At 34.0% G+C, this 24,960-nt stretch overlaps 1 protein-coding gene across 1 annotated transcript; it reads right to left on the bottom strand.

The window, feature by feature from the left end:
- Positions 1-401: 401 nt before the first annotated feature.
- On the bottom strand, positions 402-22,231 carry LOC140791713 (probable phosphoinositide phosphatase SAC9). Its single transcript, XM_073142344.1, has 13 exons — positions 21,939-22,231; positions 19,675-20,273; positions 14,350-14,482; positions 12,729-13,972; positions 11,337-11,444; positions 11,034-11,204; positions 9,845-10,084; positions 7,729-8,193; positions 6,030-6,842; positions 3,269-3,466; positions 2,107-2,574; positions 1,786-2,016; positions 402-899 (listed from the first exon to the last, which is right to left on the bottom strand). The coding sequence occupies exons 1-13, from the start codon at positions 21,949-21,951 to the stop codon at positions 618-620; spliced, it is 4,965 nt and encodes a 1,654-aa protein (XP_072998445.1). The 5' UTR covers positions 21,952-22,231; the 3' UTR covers positions 402-617.
- Between the last annotated feature and the right edge of the window lie 2,729 nt (positions 22,232-24,960).

The raw sequence follows: 24,960 nt of genomic DNA, 5'->3' as shown, positions 1-24,960 counted from the left end.
ATAGTATGAACAAGAAAAGAAAAGAAATTTTACTTTTTGCAAGAATCAGTGATAATATTTTATGCTCTAAAGTTTAATATTAAAATAAAGATAACTTAATTATTATATATTTATTAACTTTTAACAAATTAAATATCCTATAGATATTCCGTCAACAACTAATCATGATGACAACAGCAGTTATGAAAAAAAAAACTTAATAACAAATCAGAAAAAAAAAATTAAACCACCCACATTTATATCTGATATTAGATTTCAAAAGAGAGAACAAAGTAGAGCATTTTCTATGTTTCAATGGGAAAAAAAAGGAAGGGTCAAACTAAAAATAGTGAAATAAAAGAGGATTTTTTATAATAAAAAAAAAAGCTCTCGAATAGACAATAAAAAAAAGATTGTACATCTTATGAAAAAGCTTATATTTGTCTTATATTTGCACCAGCAAAAATTCCTCATTGCATCCAAATGCCGAATAATCATCGTGGATGTTCTATGATGACATGTACAATTGTACAGACAAGAAAATGACAAACAAAATGTAGATGGATTTAGTGGTGAAATGGAGAGGAGAAGGGGGAGAGAGAGGAAAAAGGAAAGTACATCCCTCACCTTGAAGGCAATCAAATTACAAATTGGCTTGCTCGCTTTCCCAGCTCATATGGTTCTGCATAGTAATACAACTTGATCCTATTTGACAAGGACAACCCCAAGGCCAAAGGAAAATTCCTCACATTTGAGCTCTCCTGCTCAGAAAGGTCATCGGCAAAGGCCGTAACATCACCAAATAACTTGAAAATCATGATCCTGGCTTCTATCGGTTGTGGAAAATCGAAATAGAGGGCCGTCATAGGCTTTACTTCCGGTAACCGAAACACTCCTACTGTTACAAGGTTTCTTGGTTCCTGTAAAAAACAGAACGATACAAAGGCGATATGTTATGACAGAAGACTCATGTTTAAAAAACAAAGTATAGAAGCAAAGGATTGTTAATGTAAGAATATTGAACTCTTAACTGAACTCTCTGTTCAGGGATGTTTGTGACTTTTGATTATTTAATTTGCTGGAATGGTCATCTAGGGATTTTTGCGACTATGACAGGTTGACGGGATACCATGCGATTGTGTGTCTAGTTGATCATTCTATTATTTTGACCAGTCACTAAGTATTTTTCTTTTCGACACAGAGTATATTCAACTTGTTATGAAATCAAAAATTATTTTTCTGATCACACATGTGCATGACTATGTAATATTACAGGAAATGCTTACATACTGCTCTGCATTTCTTCTTCTTTTTTTTCCATGAAATGCTGTTGTATGTGATTCAGATTGTAATCATATATAGTATTGATATATGGCACTGCCTAGCTTGATCATCTATTCAGATCTAGATAACTTAGAAGACTTGTAATTTTCTAGGATGTATGGAAATTGGAAAGTGTAGAAGAGAACTCTGAAGATTAGCGAAGAGTCAACAGTGACGTCATGACCTCCACATGATCAGTATACAATCATATAGCAAAACTTATATGTACTTTCCTACCAAATATAAGTGCCTTTGAAATTAATAATGTGAAAGCTTAACATCAAGCAAATGAAAGTAATAATATAAATTGTCCTCTGGGAAACCAGAACATATGAATAAATCAAATAAAAAAAGAGAACAACAAAATGCACGTAAATAAAAACATAGATTTTCAATAAAATTGTAATAATTCCAAGAAGAGGAGAGAAAACAGAAAATATAATCGAATAACCATGCAAATGCAATAACTGAGCATGGACTTACCTGAAGAGCAAAAACTTGAATATATAGAACTGCAGGCAAGATGAACCTATCTTCTAGATATGTTGAAGAGTCCCAGATATCTACATCAAAAGAAGAGGGGGAATGGGTAACTCGCGGTTTTATCACACTGAAAGCATCCAGGCGAAATCCTGCTATTCCAGTCACAGCAGACGGGAGATACTGCTCGAGGACAAGATCATTATCCATTAACCTTTCAGATTCCACTGGAATCTGGAAGAACAAAAAAATAGAATCAGTTCTGGGAAAAAATTAAAATGAAGTTCAGAGAATCACATCACCAAAAGCCATAGAGAACTTTACCCTAAATCGACCCAGTTGTGGACCTCTATCCAACAAACTTTTCATTCTCATCATTTCAGGAACTTGAAGTGATGCATTCTGGCTCATCTCCTTTCCCAAAGACTTGCCAAAAACTATAAGCCTTTTTGCATGGATGACTGAATTTTTAGTGTTCGTCATATTCATAGAACCAGGTGGTTTAATTTCTGTACTTGAACTCTCATCTAAAGATAGAAGATTAAATTCTTCAGAAAACTTAATTGAGTTGGAACCGGGCTTTTGGATAGTCAATGTTATCCAGATGATGCGGCAACGAATAGGATTAGGAAAGTGAAATTTCATATTCCTTGGAATATCAATAACACCAGCACTACTTGATTTCTCTGGCCCATATAGTTGAGGGGAGGATGATAATAGTGATTTTACATCCCATTTTCCAATGAATGAACGCTCTTCTCTATGAATTGTATTGCTTGCCCATATCTGTACCTGTACAAGGACAGATGGCACTAGTGATAGAATGTAAGAGAAATAAATGCAATTGGGGAAAAGTGTATCACAATGAAAAAGAGATGGACTACATAAAAAGTAGTGTTTTATCCAAAATGAAGCTAAAAGTACATAGAGAATGAAATTACCAGAGTAATGGACCATTGAGACCACAAAAGAAATAACAAAGACCAATCATCATAGTCCTATTAGAGTCTTACATTACATCTGAATTTGATTAACTAATATATGAGTAGGTTTTCCACTAGGGCATATCTTATATTAAAAGTCCAATAAACTTAAATGACTTAGTAGGGCCTAGGAAGTGTTTGCTTGGGGAATTGGGTTTAGTCAATAATACAATATGTTTTCTCACTACAAGCGCTAAACATTGTCCATTTCCTTTTTGGCCTTACCTATGTTTACCATCAGCATAGCACTATATGGAACAAAACCTAGTAGTAAATTTCTGCAAATTAGTTCTTTTTGTTTAATTCTACAAAAAATTCCTATGATATCTCATAAGATTATAGTGAAAAACGAATGTGAAATTATTGTGACAAACAAATATTCTAATTGTTTTAGTTAGATAGCAGATAGAAGTTTTCCAAAAGAATTATAAGGTTATTTCAGAAAAACTGATATATTTTATGCTGAATATACTAACATTAAGAGGATGCTGCTAGATTCTTACAATAGGGCAGTCAGAGGATGTATAACCACACGAACTGACAATCATTGCAACCCCTGAAACATCAGATAAACTTCCAAGGACAATTGAAAATTCTGCCGAGGAAAGACCAGGTGGAGCTCTCCAATAAGAATGCTGTTCTCCAAGACCAAGAGGTGATAGTAGCGTTAATAATGGTTCAGATCCCACTTCTGTTTCCACCTGCAATTTCAGATTAGTGAATTATGCACACCAATTCCAGGTAAGATTTTTGTAAACTAGGCAATTCTCATCTGAAACTTCAATTTGACCCATTTAGAAAAGGTAAATGATGACATGTTCATTGAAATTATAAGTTCATGTCGAATGCCGAAAGTTGAATTACTAAATTGGGCCGATAATGAGAAAGGAGAATAATGAAGCGAAAAAAAGACCCCACCTTATGATATCACATACCCTGGTATCTATATAAACATATAAAGAGATAAAAGCTAGATTACAGGATATAAATGCATTTTCTTTAAGTGCTTCAGGAGGGCATTTAAGATTTTATATAAGCAACGGATTCTAAGTTGTAGAGGAAAACACTATGGTTTTCTACATCTTACAACTATTGCAGCAGAGATGCTGACCTTGTGATGACACACATCCTTACGTAATTTAAACAATATGCCTTCACTGAGAAAATAAATTATGAATCCAAATAAGTATCAAATTACTTGGTAGCATTTTTAAAAATTACATTTTATACCAAAGTGTTTTACTAAACCACAAATTAGATTTACGAGATATTACCAATTACTTGTAATATTCAAACTTCAAAGATATGGTATATGAAAGTAATTGGAGATACGAAAGAAAAAGGATGATGACTATGACCACAAAAAATGTAACAGCAAGTGATCTCTTCCATCAATGCAGAAGGCAATAAAACAAGTAACCTTCTATATGTGATCACCAACTAAACATCAACGGTAAAAATATCATTCTTTGGATAAAAATGTTCTTCCCAAGAAATAAATGGTCCAGCTCAAAGCAACTAGAATTGACCCAATAAAATTATGAAATTCATCAAAATATCAAATATATGGCTGAAGTAAAATTAAAATTGAGAATGCCTTAACTATCAAGGATAAGCTATTCACTATGTTTGATGATTCTTCAAGTGCATGATGAGGATATCAGGATAACATAAGCGATGAAAGAGGAGGGGCAAGGGGTGGGCTTTTGGGTCTTTCAATTGAAATCAACTTCTTATTAGTGACACAACACAGCCGTGTACCGGTCATTGTGCCGATGTGGAGCCCTTTTTCTAAAGTTTTCATATTTTCATCAATCATCATCAAATCAATTTTGATCATTTTCTTAACAAACATGATATAACACGTCGTGCCCATTTTAAAAAAAAAATCTTATTTTTATTAATCATCATCAATTAACTACTAATCAAGCTAGATTTTCATGACTAGTTATCTTCATGATCAATTGATCACTTAGAAGGCTTAGATAAAAATAATGATAATGAAACTAGAGACGATGATAATAGTGATAATGACAAAACTCGGTCTGGTGACGGTGATGATGAAGATGAGACATGCATCCTTGCTACACAACCTTTTAATAAGTATTATTTTTACAGAGTAGAAAAACTTTACACATGCCACCCAAGATTAAAACCACGGGACCAGACCTAGACAACCACAAGATTTGCCATCATATCAAGCAGAGCATTAGGAGAGGTGCGGTCACAGGATGATATTAGTTCATCATCATTACCATTATATCGCCACACCCACTAAAGCTACAACACCCTTATTATGCTCCATATTTATAATCTACATATACTTATGATGTGCCTATGCCGATGCTAGTTGTTCCCGTGTATGTTCACTATTCATATCATATCATAAAATTCCTATTTGTATGAAAACTATGTGGAACATTACAATCAATTTTATCAGTGAATGAGTTTTAAAGATTATTGACAATATTTAATACAACATTCTCGTGTTATTCTTGTGCTGACAAATAAAGTCTTTGATCCTCCTCATCATTCTACGTTCAATTATATAGTAATTTTAATTACTAAATAATTATTAATTAATAATATGTGCTGAATATTATTATGTGTTCAATTATATTATGGAGTATTCAATCATTAATATTAGTTTTAATAAATGTATTCAATCATATTATGTGTTGAATAATATATATATTTAACTATTGCTTTATTTTTAATAAAATATGTCATTTACAAAAATAATCTAAAAATAAAACACTATAGGTTTTAATACATAAAATATCCCAAAACTTTTATTAAAAATATTATAAATGTGTGCCACTGACACGCTGGTCGCCACGCCCCGTGCCGACCGGCACATGCCATTGGCATAACCATCATTGCTTTCTTGAAACATTCTTAATTCTCTACTACATAGGAAAAAAATTAGAATATACTAAATTTCTGAACTAAACGAGTATATAAATCAAAATTTCTTCAAACCGAAAGGGAGATTTTCTTATTAAAACAAGCGCTAGAACAAGTTCATGATTTTCATATTCCTTGATGGAACTATTTTGTCAACTTGAGGAGATCCACAAGAACAGTTCTCATGCTTTTCTTTGTTGTACATTCTTTTTAGAAGTTAAAATAACAGAACATAAAATTTGGATTCTTAAAAGTCAACTTACATATGATAATTGTATAGACCCATCATATATATTAGAAAAAGTTGGTCACCCTCACATCGAGAATGGACAAAGAATCAGGAAAGAATGATATTACCGTATGTAATAGGCTTGCTGATGGAAATTCAGCAAGGGACTCAGCTCCATTTAATAGCTTCTTTAATTGTTTTTTTCCAATTTCAATACCTTGCAAATTAGATATTCTGCTAAGTTCATGTCCAAGAACTTGACCCAGAGCTTCATTTGCTGCATTGTCTGCACGATTTTTTCTCCGCAAGCTATTCAGTACCCTGACATAGTCTACATACAATGCATGCAAGATAACATCACTACAACACTCTTTGCATATAACTCCATCTGTAGAGGTTGAATGGCTAAGCCATTCAGATTGGCCTCCATGATTAGATCCACTTTGGCTTGATGAACTGCTGTAGATTTTCATATCCTTGTAGTTGTTGCTTAGTAGAAGAGAAGCTCCCTTTCCAGCACAGCAATATTTGCAAGCTTTTCTTTCACACTGAGAACAAAGAAGAAACACTGGAGAGCTTCCACTTGAAGGTCTACTGGAAGAAATGTCTGAAGTACCAAAATGAACTTCACACATCCCACCAAAGCAGATTTCATCAAGTTCGTTGATGTTCCAAAAGTCTATGACAGTATTATCAACTTGTTCAAGACCAATGGAAGCATTAATCTGATCTTCAAGAAAACTATGGCCCAGCAATGCCAGGCTATCTGCATAGTTGCATAATCTCACTAAGTAAGAATAATCAACCAAGCGATTTGGATCTATTTTTGCAGGATCAGTGCTGATTGACAATAAAGCTCTGTCTCTTTGAGCAGCAGAAAGATTCAAGCGAAGGCGCCCAATTTCGAGCTTCAGCGATTGCTCAAAGTCAATTTTCTTCCCCTAAAAATGATGTGTTGTGAGAAATAAAATAGATATAACAGGATCACTAGCAACAGAAGCAGTTTAGCCATTTAGCTAGATAAATATTCTCCATCGGGAGTATACAAAAGCTAAAATCCTATAAAATATTTCTTATTAGAAATCTACTAAGCACATATTCATGTATAGCTAACAGCAAGAGAGAACAATTAGCACATATATACCAATGAATACAGAACATTAAGATTAAAGATAAATATAATTAAAGGGAAAAATCCCAGAAAACAAATGTAAGGTCATGAAAATAAACAACAATATGCAGAGTTGACATTGCCATTTCTTGATCTCCAAGCAGCTGCATAATACTAGCAGGTGAAAGCATGCACAAACTGTTTTTTGTAAACCATTCTGATTTGTTGTCATGATTTGATTCAAAAGTGCTCCTGGCAAATGTATATGTTTCACTGGCTATCGATGAGTGATATGAACCAGAGATAATGTGAAAATTTCTCAACTGAAGAGAAAATTTATTTGAACTTGAAGTTACAGTGGAGAAAAACAATTCTAGCCAAAACTTGTTTGAACCAAGACTGATTCTTATAAATTGAAAGTTCACATAAGTCCATTATAAAATACAAGATAAAATTATAATAAAAGCCATCTTCGTGATTCTTAAAGACTTTGAGAGCATTAAAATTGCATCTACAAGAAATTAAAGGAAAAGGAAACAGATATTGGAGAAACCACAAGATGGCGATGGCGCAGCTCATTAACTAACTAACTAGTGCAAATAAAATATAGTCAGAACAAATAGGTTAATAAGTTAACATCAGCTAAATAGAAAGAACAAAAACATACATAATCGAATTCCATAAAACAGAAAATGCTGTGAAGGAAACAGCATTACCTTATTAGATTCATAAAAGGATTTGAATATGTTGATGTACAGCTGAGTGCCATCATATTCTTGTATATTTAAACTATGTGATTCAGTGGACACATCCGGTGCAGCAGAAAAAGGGTTTTCAAAAACAGAATTGTCAAAGAAATCAATTACTCCACTGCTCAAAGGACTATTTCCACTGTTTGAAATTTCTGGCTGATTTGGTAGTACGTAATCTCCCGTGAGAAAATCAAAAACATTGTTTGCAGCACTTGATTCAACTAATGATAGACTATTTTGATTGCAAGAAGCTCCAGCATTGTTATAGGAGTCTGACAGAAAAGGATTTGTGGAGTCCTTTACATCTAAATCACATGGAAGATTTTCAGCCTTCTTGGATCTTTCTTGGAGAAGCTTGATGAACTCAGCACCAGGTTTGTTATTAGTAAATATACCACTCCATGGAAGAGAAACTCCAAGTACTTCAATCTGTTAGAGACATTCATTCATAGTTTATTAGTTATCTAAGGTGAATGAACTACAGAACAAACCAAATAAAATTCTATCCATCATAAATTAAGAATTTGAAAATGAAAAGATATTAACTATGCTCAGCATCAGCAATGATCCATCTATTGAAAGCAAACCAGAACTCAAATGAATTACAGAAACAAACGAGGGCTTATTCACAGTGAAGCACTACAATGTTATTAGTGAAATAGCCGTCAAATTTTGCACAAAAGGAAAGAAATTTACATGTTGTCAACATCTTTATGATCATCCACATCCAAGTCCTTTCGCAGATATATGTGGCAGTGCATACAATATAAAACACACTAGAGCTCCAAAATGATTTACGGTTTGTTTTACAAGCCGTGTCAATATGAAACCCATTCCCTAGAAATGGGGACATGGCATGGATGTATTGTGGTTTCACGACTTGGTAGGTAAAGTTATCTCCATCATTAGTTAACAAAGAAACAAAGTACAAACTCATAGTTCTGACCTCCGAGCACTTACCCAAATACAATTAATAGGAAAAGGAAAGTTTGCCAGCATTAAAATCGGTGTGGTCAATAATTCCATATATCATGTATATTGTACCCCATGAATTACAGAGGATATTTTTGTTCATAAGATTCTAAATTGGCACAAAAAAGAGAAAAAAAAGCTGAGGAAAGAGAAGAGTTCTAGGTCTCTTGTGTCTCAATCATGACATCTCTGACTAATAAAACAATAAACAATCAACTTTCAGTTACTGGAAGATGTCATGTATTCTGATTCACCTTGGCTGCATTTGCATGTAAACAAATAATAAGAAACGAAGAAAAATCATTATTAGCTGCCTGGTATTGGTCAAAGCAAGTCTTCTGATCTTCTCTAACAGATTCAAAAACATGTAATCCATTGAAAGGAGGTTTCTGCTATTCAACTTAAAGTTTGCCGTCCTAAAACCTAAATGCAAAATCTAAAAGGTACTAGATTCATCTATTTATCAGTAACAAGCAACTTAAGTGGCCAACTGTACTGTGCTCAGATGGTTAAAGAGACTCATTCTGATTTGAATCCCAACAACACTTAATGGTTTATCTGCGCCCACTTCTCTCAAAAAACACAAGCAATTAGTCAGTTCACAGACAAGAAATTTAATGAATTAGTCATTTGATCAGAGTTGAAGGTTGCTCACCAACCAGATAGTTACACAAAATGGTTGCCAAGTTAATAAAGTGGAGAAGATAACTTCAAATAGAAGACAATTCCACCTCTTTGATTGCAGAATAAAGTATGGCAAGCATAAGGTTTTTCAAGATTTTGCAAACCAAAAGTAAAGTGCACCATCATAATAAAGCATTATTGTCATCAACCTGAGATTGCTTGTTTAAACTTCTCATTTGGATCACAGGGTGATTAAAATGATGAAGACTAAAAAGAACGTGAACAAAAGAAGATTGATTTATATAACAAGTAAAAAGAATGACCATACAGAAAAAGAATATATACTATAGTAAAAACCAACAAAAAGAAAAGGAAAAAAGAAAGGAAAACAAGATATACAACAAGAAGAACTAAATGATCTAATAAAAAAGACGCGCTTTTTTCAAAGTATCTAGTTTTACAAGTTACAACATCAAATTTGTACCTCACCAAGAGTAATGGGCCTTCCAGGAATAGATGGGTAGAAAGTTAATGCAACAATACGGTTTAAAAAGTTCAATTCACCCTCCAATTCTTCAAAGTCATACAACAAAGGAAGGTAAGAGCTTTCTTGAGCATGCAAACGTGCACCTTTACCAGTGACGGCTATATCATCTGGATCAGTTTTTCCTGTGAGAGGAATCAAAAGGTTTGTTCCATTTGAGCATTGTGGGATGCATGCACCCTACAACAGAAAAGACACCGCATGTTATTCAGGTTTCATCTGGCATTGAAAGATTTATACAATAATATCTGCACCAATTTGTTAAAGATGACAACAAGGACCAAGGGGCACATTAGCACAATGGAGCTTGGAAGGAGGCTAGTTAGAAGGTCGGTCTACAAATTTTGAATGGATTAATATACATTACCAAAGTTATCATCAGCAAAACCACACACAATAACAGGAATGGAGTGCCATATCAAGAAAGCCACAAGAATCAGAAGATTCAGAAATAAATGATTTAGTAAGTACAGTATTACATTCCTAAAACACAATCCTAACAAAGAACTAACAAATATCAGTGTCTTCAATATGGTTATGAAAATGTTCATTTTAATTTTTAACCCATTAGTAAGGACTAGGAAACTAAGTTGATCGTAAGCTGATGAAATAATGAAAAGTCAGAAGAGTTCAAGTAGAGCCCTTCTATTAAGAACAAAAGTACTACCATTCTCATACCTAATGGCCTTAACTAATCTATGATCTTATCCCTAAAAAGTCACATATGAGGTGAATTGATCAAGTTAATGATTAAATATCAGTAAAAATGAGATTTTGGGATCCAAAAAATAAGAGAGGACAAGAGCCCACTTTAGAAGCTTTCCTAGATAAATTATGTGTAACTGGAGAATGGATTATGGGAAATTCAGACAGATTTCTGGGGTGCTACAAGCATTCAACATAGTACACCAAGAAGGGGACAGCTTTAAGGAAAAAAAATCACAGGAAAAAATCAAGCAAAACAGAAAGGGAAGAGAAAAAAAATGAAGATACAATTTATCATTAATTAAAATTTTGATTTTCTCTATTCCAAGAGAGTAATTATCCCTAAAATCAACTACTGCAAAAAATTTCAATAACTTTTGCAGCATAAACTTATATAAAAGAGACATAACAGTAAGAGGAGAACCTCAAGAACAAGCTTAAGCCCATCTAAACTGCATCCAATTCTAACATCTACAGTTGCTGGATATGACGAATCTTCTTCACCATGTGAGACTGTTAGAAGTATCTGACAAACATGGCAAGGTTCTCCAAGATAGATAAAAAGTTCAACAACATCTGCAGCTGGTGGACAGACCTGTAAAACAAACATATCCTACACTTACAGAAGAAGCTTAGGAAATGAAACCAGAACAAATAAAAAAGAAACCAGTAGCTAAAAGAAGCACCCTGCATAAGCATTAAAATGCTTACAAAGAAAGCACTATACCCAAATTAGATCCTTCTTCTTATAACTAAGAAGACTTGATCCAGCATCAGCAGTTGGAAAGAAGCTTGGAACTGCTTTCAGAAAGCATCCAGATGGCCGTGATAATGCCTGAAATGGATCCAAAAGCTCAGTCGAATGTGTTAAGACAGATTTTCATAAGCGATAAGGTCAAATCCATAAAAAAATACGCAGAGAAAAAAGATATAGAAGTCATAAGAGATTTTCCAGTTTAAAAAAGTTTCAGATATTACAATTATCATTCATCTGTAAACAGAACATGTTTGCCAAGAAGAATTATCATCGAGTAAAGTTCTGAATATAAAACATAAGGTTGATAAATTTGATGAGATCTTCAAACTAATTATCTAAATCAACACTCAGCCAGTGCCATGTATTCTGAAGACTAACATGCTATAGAATATAAACTGCTGCTTTTGCAAAAATTACATGTTGCAGACCTCATTGCAAATTTGACAATATCAAGGATAATTCAGGAGAGTTTGCTTTTAATTTCCTCCAACATAAACTAAGGACAAGCAAAAGACATGCAGAACTAATTGACAAATTTGACAAAATAGAGGATCATGCAGGAGTTTTTGCTTTAAGTTCTTCCTACATAAACTGACGAGGAAAAGCAAAAGCACAGCAACACTCTAAATTAGGTAATTTAAAACATGTCATCAACACCAAATGGTCCAGACTATAGTAACAACCAAGCCTTGGCCCCAATATTTGGGGTCAACTATCCCTTTCTTGCACTAATCTCGATACAATGCAAATTGCAAAGTGCTGTGTCGAATTAAAAATGTTCCATCAAAAGAACTAGATATTATCATAGGTTTTGTGGATAACTCCAGGTTATAACACACTAAACTCAAATATCAAGTTATTACATCATGACATAAATGTCTAATGAATAATGTTCCACAAAATACACCTTAAAGTTTCAAGTATTTGAAAAGGATAAATGATAGAAGGACACTTTCTTAGGTAGTAGGTATAACAATTAAGGATAGAATAGAAGTCAAACAACTCGTACCCGAATGTTGCGGAATACTGAAAGCATTTCTTAGCAACAAGTGTGATTTCATTTTCATATAACCTAAAGCTACTAGAATCTGCTACACTTAGACACTAAGAAGACCAATAAATATCCAAGCCAAAGAAGCATCTTAAATGCAGCCACTAGACATGCACATTCCAGAGTTCACAATTCCCTGGATATATCACTTATTTATTTTGGCATAAGCACCATAATTATCAACACAAGCAATGACTTGAAAGAGCATCAGATTAATCAAACCATTGACAAGAAAAAAGGGCGCCTGAAAATAAACATTTTCCATGGAGTTGTATTGCAATTATTAGAACAAGATAAATAGTTTTACCTACTTTAAGAGGATGAATAGGGATGGAGGGAAGATGCTTGAAGAGTCTCAATCCGAGAAACATCTCCAACTGCTTTTGGCGAGAACCGTCAACAATAACATTTTGATATCTTCTCTGCAGAGTGATTTTAACATTCTGTGCAGCTGAAAATTTACTGAGCTTCCCACTATCATCATTAAATATATTCAGGATCTGACTGTGCATTGCTTTCGAGCCAGTATACAGTGTTGCATGGATGTCACCCGCTAGCAAGAAAAGATCAGCCAATATATTTACTGGAGCTAAGGAGGTTGAGCTCTTGAACTGATCAAATGTCATGTCAAATCTCTTCCATGGCTTGTCCTGGGAATTTGCCTGGCATGGATGCTCCCAAGTGGTTCTCCGTGTATTATGATCAATATAGTAAGGCTTCCCTGTAACAGAATCAGAACGCTCTTCCCACCCTGGAGGCAAAGGATTGGAATTTCCAACATAATTACTAAACTCAGCATATCTATTCGTGGAAGATAACCCAAAAATTGCATCTGTGTCAAGGGAGATGCCTAAACGTCTACATTGTTCTACAAAAACTTGAAGAGCCCCAAAATAACTAGCAGCATTTGTTCGATCTAGAGAATCGGCACAATTGTAACGTATCACCCCATTTTGAAGTGATTTCACACAGAATCCACCCTCAATGTCATCATTACATACAACCGATCCTTTACATTCCTTGAGCTTCTGCTTTAGAGGAAAATAATTCCCTTCACAAAAGCCAATGCCCATGGTGGGTGCCTTAAGAAGTTTCCACAGATCCACCACTGTTTGTTGCTCACCTTTTAATTTTACGCTTGAATGCCAATCATAGTTTATCAGATGTAACAGAGTATAAGGAAGTTTCCCAGTAGACCTAATATATTTTAGAGATTCATTAAAATGTTCAACAAGAATACTTTCTGACTTCCCTTCACCATATCTAAGTAGATTAACACACACTATAGGAACCGAAGGCATTTTCTTTTGCTTGAGTTCACTTGATTCAGATATCCGAGTACCATATCTCCTACTTAATCTCTGGTAGTATTGCAAGCTTCCTCTATAAGGATCTTGTTTTGAAACATAGATTTCAGCTTCTACAGAAGCAAGTTTTAGTTCTGCACCCCACCAAATAGGTATAGTTCCACGTCGCCAGATGTATGAGGCAAAAGGAACATCTTGACCACCTCTCCGAGGAATCCATAAAAGTTGCTCACACTCCACCTCATTCCCTGTTAAAGAAAAAAGAATACATCCATGAAGCACAAAACATAAATAGAGCACCTCTTCATTATCTTCTAATATGCCTACCCTTCCAAAAGATTATATGGATTATGGACTGATTCAGAAAAAGATAAGCAAAAAGTGGTGCATGACCTTTCTATACTGATAACCAACAATAAGAATAAACTTAAAGCTATAGTCCCCCATCCAACCTTCAATAAGTCTTCAGGCCAGTGAGAATGAGTATAATTCAAGGGGTGGGTACCAAGTTGGGTTGGAAATGGAACCCACCATGTTCCCACCACACATGGTGTGAAGACCTACTGAGGAAGTAAGCTGGGGCCATGAAGCATTATTCATAACAAGGCAAGAAGTAATATATGACCTGTACTAGAGCATGCATTTATCCCACGAGCCAAATAACGGGTACCAGGATGCAATCTACTACGGCGTGCAATAAGAGCAACCCTTCCACTTTGCTGACTTGTGCTTCGGAAATCTCGGCACTCAGCAAACCCCTGAAAGCAGCATATACTTGAGAGCCAACTAGTGAATCATATAGATGATGGGTACTGATCCATTAAAGTTAAGAACATTAGCTATCAATTGGATTATGTATATATGCTTAAGAGAGGATGTGGATGCTTACAACAAAGATGATATAAATCTAAAATGAAGCATAACAAGAAGTGGAAAGATATATAAGGACAAGATAGAAGAAAGAAGACCCCTGCCTTATATCTCATAGAAGGACAAGATATGTCAGTATCCGTCATTTGAATTCAAGAACTTGCTTACATGACTAAATAACTATGCATGATTGATCAAAATCACGTAGCTGACAAAATGCTTTATCAGAAGTTGCCAAATTCTTATTATGAAGCAAGAAGGGAACTAAACTGCTTGAGATAGGGAATAGTGGCTACAGAGAATTGAATCATTTGCATTAAAAGAACACTGTGAGATGCTACCCAAATTAATTGAACCTACCTTAAGTTCCTCCTCAAATGAGACGCTACAAGAAGCTGTGAGAGCAATTACATGTCATAAAGATGATTCAGTTATCAAAAAGATATCGTCACATAATTTCCAAACTGAGACCAAGATCCTTATGATTCTATGATGTGTACATTGAATGATCGGAATCCAGCTGTTTAACGACTTCATATTCTCCTCTTATAACTCTGAAGAAGATGCAATGTGACAGGAAAAGTGTTCAACAAATAGTAGCTGGAATATTTGTAATTTTCTCGGTCCTTCACCAGTAAGGGTCACAGAAGAAAATTTGAATTCAGTTCAGATTCTGGTAGTGGTTGAACATGGAAAAGAAGTTAGCTAATTGACTAACAATGCCCATTTGACCTAGCGATATTCTGTTGTTATTAAGCAAAAAAGTCCAGGATTTACTTGGTGAAGTTTAATGATGATCATAAGGATGTCATTCTAAGTGAGCTTCAAGCACCTTGAATGTCGTGGGATACATTATCTAGAATTCGATTTTGAACTTGACATCCTCAGGAATCTTCCCTCCTGCTGACTTTGTGGCTTAGAGAACGTGAATTCATAATTTAGACTTATGGATAGTAGTCAGTCAGTAGATCTCTAGAGTTTGGACCAACAAGAAACTAAGACAAAGAGGTTAGAGAAGAAAAACAGTAGATGAAAAGGCTTTGTTAAGTGCTTCAGCAGCATTATTGGGCAAGATAAAAAACGTGTTAAATGCAACTAGTATTGAAAGAAAATGAGCAAGAGTGTCGGCTGTTTAAAAGAACATTTAGTTGAAAGGTAAAGAATTGTAACAGTTTGCACTCAAGTGGCCGTAGAAGTTAGAAAGCAGATATTGGCTCATCCAATAGACAAAAAGAAGGATAAACAAGCTACACAATAGTAGGGCTTAGTGTTCTGCCTCCTAATTCAAATGATATTGCTACTAAATATCTAGAGTTAGAGATAAATGAGATTCACATTTATATTTAAAAATTTAAACGGTATTAGGATGAATTTAGTTGTACACTAAAGTGTGACAGGTGGTGTACACAAAATAGTAAAAATATAATTAATTTCTTCGTTTACTCAGGCATAGGTAGACATGATCAAAGGGCCCAGCCTGCCCGTGCCCGGCCCGAGCCCGAACTATCCATGGGCGGTACGGGCCAGCCCTTTGCCCGCCCGACTCGGCCCGAAAGCCCGTCCGTTTGGCCCGCAACTAGGCCCACCCATTCTGCTACGGTAGCCCGCCCGTCTGCTACAATACTTTGCCCGTCTACTACAGTAATTTACCGTTGCTACAGTAAACAATTTTAGTATTGTACCGTTTTGCATTATTTCAAGCACACCTTTAAAATTTTTTAATTTATTTTAATTATTTTTTAAATGGAGGAATATAAATATTTTTTAAAAAAATAAGTTAATAATTAAAAAAATTCTAAAAATAGCTAAAATATGGGTTGGGCCGAGTGATTGGTTGGTCGGGCCAGCCCGGCCCGACCGGCTAGCCCGATCTCTCACGGGCCGGTGGGCGGTAATGGGCTAGACTATTCTAGCCCGGCCCGAACCCGAACCCGGCCCGGCCCGCCCGCCCGATGATCATGTCTAGGCATAGGGATCAATAATTCTGAAGTCTGTGGATGCTACTGCTCATTTTAAAAGTACAAATTATATTTGTTAATTGATGGATGAGTTCGTACAAAACATAGGTGAAAAAATAATAGTCCAAGTGGTTACTGATAATAGGCTCAATTATAAAGCTACTAAAAATTTACTTATGATAAAGAGACCCCATTTACATTGAACGTCATATGCAGCATATTATATTGATATCATGTTAGAAAATATTATAAAAGAGCTTGAATTGACATAGTCATATATGAAGGTCAGAGGTTAACAAATTTTATATACAACCATAGTTGGGTTCTTAATTTACTTAGACAGATGACTGGTAGAAAGAAAATTATCAGACCCGGCCTTACTAGTTTTGTCACCTATTTTTTAACATTAGAGGGCATCATGCGCTACAAGAATAATATTACATAGATGTTTACATCACAGAAGTGATCTACAAAAATTAAGAATATGAAACATAAAGATAAAATTTTAGATGAAACTTTGAAGAACATGGCTCTTGGAAATAAATTTTGGAATGATATTATAATTGTCACAGTAATATTTGAGCATCTTGTCAATGTATTACGACTTATAGATAGTGATGACAATTCTAAGATGAATTTCTTATGAGGCAATAGACAGCAAAAAGAATTAATCATAAAAAAATATCGGCAAAAATTATAGGAAGTGGTGAAAAATGAATGACTCTAAATGGAACAGACAACTACATAGAGATACACACGTTGTTAGTAAATGTGCTTTTAAGATACTAATTTACTTTTATTTATGAATATTTAAAATTTGAATGCTTACAAATTTTAAATTTTAAATTGTCACAGGGTATTTTCTTAATATAAGATTTTAATTATATACAAATATCAATTATGATGCTGAAGTCTTATTGGGAGTTAGGAAGTTAATCAGCAGGCTTGAACCCGACATTCATAAACAAATCATTTGCAATATAGAAGTTATGATTTAATTAAATAATTTTGTTATTATTTATTTTAATTTTTAATATAATCAGTTTCTTATTAAATGTCTGTAATAATATTTTTCTAAGTTCAGATTAAGAAATATTGATTGAGAACTGGGCAATTCATTACTGCTAAAGTTGCGCAGCCAAATTCTCATTGATTGATGGTCTATTTATGGATGGGATAAGACATCAAATTTGACACCAATAGCAAAGAAGATTTTAAGTTAAACTGTGTCTTCATCACAATGGAAAAGAAATTAGACTACTTTCTCTTTAATTCATACCAAAACACGCAACTGATTGATAATGGAAAGATTGAAAAGGTTATATTTATGTCATTAAAATATGAGATTGAGGGAGAGAAATTTAAGAAGACAGAAAGTGAACAGTTGATTGATTTAAATTATGTTTTTAACGAAGAAGACCCCTTGACTTCATGAACAGAAAAGTAGATGATAGATTATTATATGATAGAGATAACCCATATATAGATAAGATACTGGAGGAGACCACAATGAGAGCAAAAGCTGATACATTATCCCAATATCCTCAGACGCAAAATCCATATGGTGATTATTATTATCATCCTTAGACACAAGTCACACAATAAAATTCATACAATATGACTAGAATGATGGTATCACTTTTTGGAGCACAAAATTGTAAGCATCATTATTTACAAACTTATAGTGATTATGATGATGCAGACCACAGAAATTTACAATAGCAAGCTCAGTATTCATTAAAATTTTAAATTTTAAGTTAATACATTTTTTAATTTTTAGGCTTCATATGTGAGTAATTTTTATTTTCTTATCATTTTTTCTAAATTTAAAAAAAATTTGTATTTTTAAGTAATATTTAAAATTTTACATAATTAAAAAATAGTCTGATCCGATACGAGCGGTTGATACAGCCGATACCGATCCCGATCCCGATATCCGAAACCTTGTTTAGCAGTCAAAGTAACTGATTTTCTCAAGGTTTCATATGTGAGAAATCATTTTTTTTCTTCGATTAACCACTACCAAAAAACCCACCTATTCCATGACATGAGTTTGTAGAAGGGTGAAATGCAAGTTGTTTGCATCATTGCATGTCAGTCTTTCTTAGCTAATTAATCTAAGTTTGTTTTTCAATTAAACCTAGTTTTAGGCGCACCAAACCAATTCTTTGCATGGTGGCATTTGTCTTCTTATTCCTTTTTTCTGCCATATTATTTTCTTTGCTGTGCCATCAGACTTACTCTTAAGCCAGAAGATATTATTAGGTGTTATTTTGATAATTAAGGATTGGTCTCTGCTCCATAAGAAAAGCTAGCAGTGGGTTAACAACAACACATCAACCAGTTGCACGAAAAGAATTCAAAAGCTTCTCCAAATAGAGGGATACTATGATCAAGTTCATAGGATAGAAAAACACCCAACACTTTGGAGGTCCTACATGAAGCAAACAAGAAATGAAAAGGTCACTCTTAGAAGGAAACCATATTACGTATTCAAATCACTTGATTCACTACGTAATTGAGGCATACAGATTCTCAGTTATGATTCTTATATTATTCCTAAATGAGAATCCAAGTTGGGCTTAAAGAGGTCACGTAATAACCAAGAATTCAGAATTACTGTGCATGAGAATTTTTTTCCCAATCCCGTCAGTATGGCTCCTTTCTCCTTTGATTCCTTTTCCCCACTAAATTCCTCTCCTCTCTCTTCTATTCTCCTACACATCCCTAATTGATGTTGAAATTGAAGAAGCCCATAGAAACCAACATATTTATAAACAATTTAGGGCGAAAACCTAGATCTCTGATTTATGTAGCATAGATTCCATTTGAGAACTAGATATGGCTTAAGCCAACTAATACTGCAGAAAAGTGGTCTGTAGGATGCTAATCTACCTAGATTGAAGTTTGACCTATTCTTTCACTTGTGATCAGTCCAAGCAGTTCATTGCTATTCCACTTCAAAAGTTTTCTGTTTATACTTAAAGTTGGGAACCAAATATAAGATTTTAGATTAATCTAGCTTATCTTAATGCTTATGTCTAGAAAAAAAAGTACTTTGTGTCTATGTAAGCTTTACGCGTGCTTGTCAAGCACTTGCAATGGAGCAGTGGGTAACATACCTGCAAAAGAATGACACAGTGTTCTGGAAGCCCGATGTCTTTGAAAGGTTTTGAAAACCATCCATTCCATACAAACTCATCATCTGGATGCTGTAAAGTCATAGGGCTTGGGAACGGTCTAGTGATATCTCTCGTTACACAAAAGTAGTGCTTTCCATCAATGTCAAGTTCGGCCAATTCGTGGACATTCTTTATTTCCCCTTTACCTCGGGGTTGAGGATTTTGAAGCTGAACCTTAATCCACTGGCTTTCTGTGACTGTACATATACACCCACCACCAGGAAGATTTGGTACGCTGATAGTCAGCCCTGTTGCAACAAGAAGTAGTCCAAAACTCCCCAATACTGAATAACCTAATAGTGCCCTGGCATATGTTGTACTCTTGCACAGGAACCTTGACCCGTTGGTTATGTAGTTTAACGCTTCTTCCTCAGAATCAAAAAGATCCTGCCCGCGCTTCCCAAGATAACATAACAAACCAGTTGTTGGATCAATGTAAACTACCTGGGTGTCACTCCTTGTGGACAAGCTAGTTACGATATATACTTCACCAGTTTCGAGCACAACAACAACAACAGATGTGTCCCTTGAAGAACCACCTGAAAGAAATCAAGAATCCACCTGCCTAATTATTACCGCATATGTTGAAAATTTAGAAAAGAACCTCTAAAAGAGAAGTCTTATATATAAAATAAAATAAAATAAGTTTCCTGGACTAAGGTAGGCATATGAACAATAAGATACCATTTTTGAGTTTTACATAAAACTACCTCGACATATTTTTCCATCTCAGTAAATCATAATTATATATATATATATATGACTGCACATAGGTGTCCATATTTATATATTGCAAATGAACATTTATATATGTACATATATAGAACTATAACCTTGTATAGAATCTTGGTGAACATACCCTCTCAACAATTTCAGCATCACATCTATGCAGAAGTATTACCACAGCTCTGGATTGCAAAAACATATGCTAAACAAGATTGGCAGTAACTCCTAATACACTATCAGACACATGCATAGTTCTTCCCTCTAAAGAACCTTTCAACTCCATGATATTATAAGATACACACATGATTTAGTTATCTCCAATAAAAGTAGACTGTCAAGTCGGCTGTGAAAGCTCAAGCACAATATGAAAGTAACAGAACTGTCAAAGTAATGTCACTCAAAGACTAGATGAGCCACTTAAAGTATGTCTCAACCTTCCCAAATGGCCTAACTAGTGAAAAATTTCAACAATCCCTGTAGGATCATATAATAAATAATTAAAAAAATTAATGCGCCAAAGAAGTTAGGCAAGTTACTCATCATTACGGTGGGTAGGAATAAGCTTCATGTATTCATGGAAATAACGATAGCCTAATAAGATCATCTCTGGTATGAAAGTGTTATGTAGGCCTGATTAAGTTTTCTTATCGAAGTAATCCTTGTAATGTCAAATGCATAGTTAGCAGTAGACACATATTATTGTCTTCCTTTGCTTGAGGAAAATAACTTGTCTTCCTACTAGAGCATCTTATTGAGATTCATTCGGTCCTGTTCTTTAAGAGTGAAAGTGAAGCAACCCAAACCTATTTTTATTGCCTTGAGTTCAATGACTAACATGAGCCACAATATGGCCTTTACGAACAGTACAAAACCCACCATTTCTAAACCCCCTCAAAATATTCTGAGGCCTTTGAAAGAATATACAACCTTTCTGAAGAACTTAAATGAGATTTTAGTCCATATCCAATCTCTCGTTCTTTCAAAGGCAGAAAACATCAAAAGCACCTAGATATTAGGTAACTAGACGACCAAATTAATAACTAGGGGATCACATGTTTCTTGACCAAAATTCCTAAGGCAATGTTAGGGACAAGGGCATTACTTGTGCGCATATAGAGTATGGCGAGGCTCTAAGAGACCTCTAAAACCAAAAAATAAATGGAATCACACGAAAAATCGTTTCTTTTTTCAGACTGGCGTCTAATACGTACAAATTCTTGATAAATTACGCAATCTCTCCAGATAAAGCAACAAGAATCCAAGATATGTCATGAATTACTCCTACCACTCGTTGCTAAGATAAAAATTATATATTTTTTTTTAAAAAAAAAAAGCCTACCCCCTAATTCTACACAGATCAGCCAACACTAGAACATTGAAAGATCTCAACTTTCCAAGAAAAGTTAATACAACTAAAAATATGGCACGCAACGCAACATGAAAGATTTCAGCTACAAGTTTTTGATCCGAGGAGTTACCAGGTGAATTCATTGACGTCAAAATCTGAATTTAAACCCCCAAGAAGTCCAAGGATCGCAACTTCTGGCTTAAATTACACCAATTGGATCCGCAAAGGGCGAAATTTGCGAGATCCCAACATCTGCCAATGCGCCGAGACGCTCCAATCGAAGAGTAACCCTTCCAGATCTCTGGTTTCGATCGGATTTGGAAGAAGAAAGGGGCCCAAGATGAGAGATCGGGCTCCGAAGGAAGGAAGACGAGGAGGAGACTATTATACGGCGGACTGCGAATCACGTGCTGGGAACGTGACTTTGAACGGTAAGGAGAGAGACGTGCGTGTTGGAATTTGGACACTCTTTTTTCCTATTTTATTGTAATGTTTCGGATAAACCAAAATGACAATTCTACCCTTGTTTTCCTTGCCCTTTTTTAAATCATCTCAATTTTTTTTGGATAATTACACTTTGATCCTTAAACTATCATTCCTTTTCATATATCTCTCCTAATTTTTTTTTTGACACATACACCACTTAAACTATTAAAAATACTTCATCAAGCTAAAAAAACCAAAAATACCCGTTGAGAATTTTTTCTAAAAATATAGAGGTATATATATTATACAACTACTCACATGACTTACGCGTGACAATTTATAGATAGAAAAGATAACGAAAATCTAACGAAATAGATATTTAAGATATTTTTAATAGTTCAGAGATCTGTGTTATAAAACAATAAATTTGAATATGCTAGTCGAACAGCTAAAAATACTCTCAAGCTCAAAATGGACTCGAATTAAATCTAATTAATTCAAAGTTTAATATTTTTGACCTGCCAGGAAGTGCCTATTCTCTTTAGTTGCTTATTTATTTTCATATTTTTTTATAAAAAATATCAGTGAGTAATTTTAATGATTATTTACTCTCTAAGAAAGAGAAAAAAGTTATGGATTAGATGGTAATTTAATGTTTCCATTTATACTGGTGTCAAAGCATCACAAAATTTAAAACTAACAGAAATCAACCCTTCAAAGAAAGGGCATATCTGTCATTTTAAAAAGAAGTCTTTCTTTAAACTTGGCTGGAAAAAAAAAACCATTCAAACCCAGCTTGCAATCTCAACCCAATAGAACTTGATGGAAGGCCTGGCCCAATAATGAATTATGCTTAAATCTTAAAAATAAATAAAACTAAGAGTTAATTACACTTAGCTGCTTTAAACTATCACTTTTTTATGACACATAGACTCCTGAATTATTGAAAATATCTCAAACACCCTTTTTTATATTAGGTTTTCAGTATTTTCTCCATCTATAAATTATATGACAGGTTTACTCTTATGTTTTAGAAAAAAAAAAGAAATACATTTTAGTTTACTAAAATACACTTATTTTTTATGGGGGTATCTTAGTCTTTTTAACCTTTTCGTCTATGGCGTTAAGAGTGTAAGATATTTTCAATGGTTTACAGAGTCTGCGTGAAAAATGACGATAGTTCAAGAGTTTAAGTGTAATTATCTCGAATACTAACCAATAAACTACTCTGGAGTTTAAGTGTAATTATCTCTAATACTAACCAATAAACTACTATATGGAAAAGAAAGAGTATTGAGTCAATTGCAACTTGCCAGCCATTATTTCTTGAATCTTGAAATAATTATTGGAGAATATGTTACATTAGTGAATAGTTTCTACTTCTTTCATCTACTTTGTTTTTTAGGCCCCTAACTAAAAAAAATTTGATTTAGAGTTCCATATAATTATATTTTTTTTTAGTTCAATGTGGTAAATATGAATATTTTTCTTAGTTTATGAGGTATAGGTGGGTAATCAAAAAGTGATAGTTCAGAGATCTAAGTAAAATTATCTATTTTTTTTAATTAATTATAGCTCATAAACTAAGTTTGACTATATTTATCATGTGATCATGTTCATATTATATTTTTCTACACTTCTATATAAGAGTAACAATTTTTATAAAGGTTTTAAATCAATTTAGATTTAATATAATTAGACTTGAGTTATAAATAGGTCAGCCTAATCCAATTATCAAATAGATATTTACTCACCCGTTTATAATCTAATAACCTCATTATAACACGATAACTTGATTATAGTTTAAATATATTGTTTATATCACGAATAAACTCGATTGTAATTCGGATAAGTCTGTTAATAATCTAAATATATTGTTTATAAATATGAATATGACTTGTGTAACTCATCTAATAATAATCAAGCTGTATTTATGCTGGCTTGAAGTTGATATTTCTGGATAAAGCTTGGAGAAAAGTTACTGCAATGATAAACTAAACTCACGAGGTTGCATATGATATGAGTAGTTTAAACTATTTTTGTCGGCCTTGAATTATTGGTTGGTAAAAGCACACAGGGTGTGTGACTTTTCATGATTAATTTATTAATTAACTCCTAATAAATTTAACCAAATTTTATATCCTAAGAGGCTAAGTTACCGCGTAATGAGCGGTAAAAAGCGTTATTGTTAAATATTATCATTGAGTCAGGCTCGCTTACCGTGGCCAACTATCTGAACGATGATGCAGCTAAGCTCGTCCGGCTAGTTAGGGCTATCGTCGAAGACATCAAATTTCTCACTTGTAATTATTAAAATTATGAAGTTCAACATATTTTTAGATAAATTAATCATGCTACTGATTGGCTAGCAAATCATGATACAACCGTGGGTTATAATTTTACCGGAGATATGAGGTTTCATTTTGATCTTCTATTTGGTCTCGAACTCTAACGGAGCTTTTTGTAACCTGAACTACCGCGTAATATGAGAACGACTCTTAGAAAATAAAAAAAGGGCAATTTAACTATTTAACATAGAAATTTAAAACTAATTCTTTTAGGTCATAGTTCATGAGTAAGTGTAATTAAACTAAAAAATAAAGAAGTAAACAACTTTATACTGTTATAAAGCACAAATAAAAACGCAATGCATGGTCCACGTTTTAAGCATGCGTTTGTTGGGCTTTCACATTCATACCAACCTGAAAATTTTCCATATTCCATAT

This window comes from Typha latifolia, chromosome 7 (genome assembly GCF_019914945.1).
Source record: "Typha latifolia isolate L0001 chromosome 7, TyphaL0001v2, whole genome shotgun sequence".
In the NCBI taxonomy this organism is placed as follows: domain Eukaryota; kingdom Viridiplantae; phylum Streptophyta; class Magnoliopsida; order Poales; family Typhaceae; genus Typha; species Typha latifolia.
The sequence above is the reverse complement of the archived record's forward strand: the minus strand, read 5'-3'. Positions and strand labels throughout refer to the sequence as shown.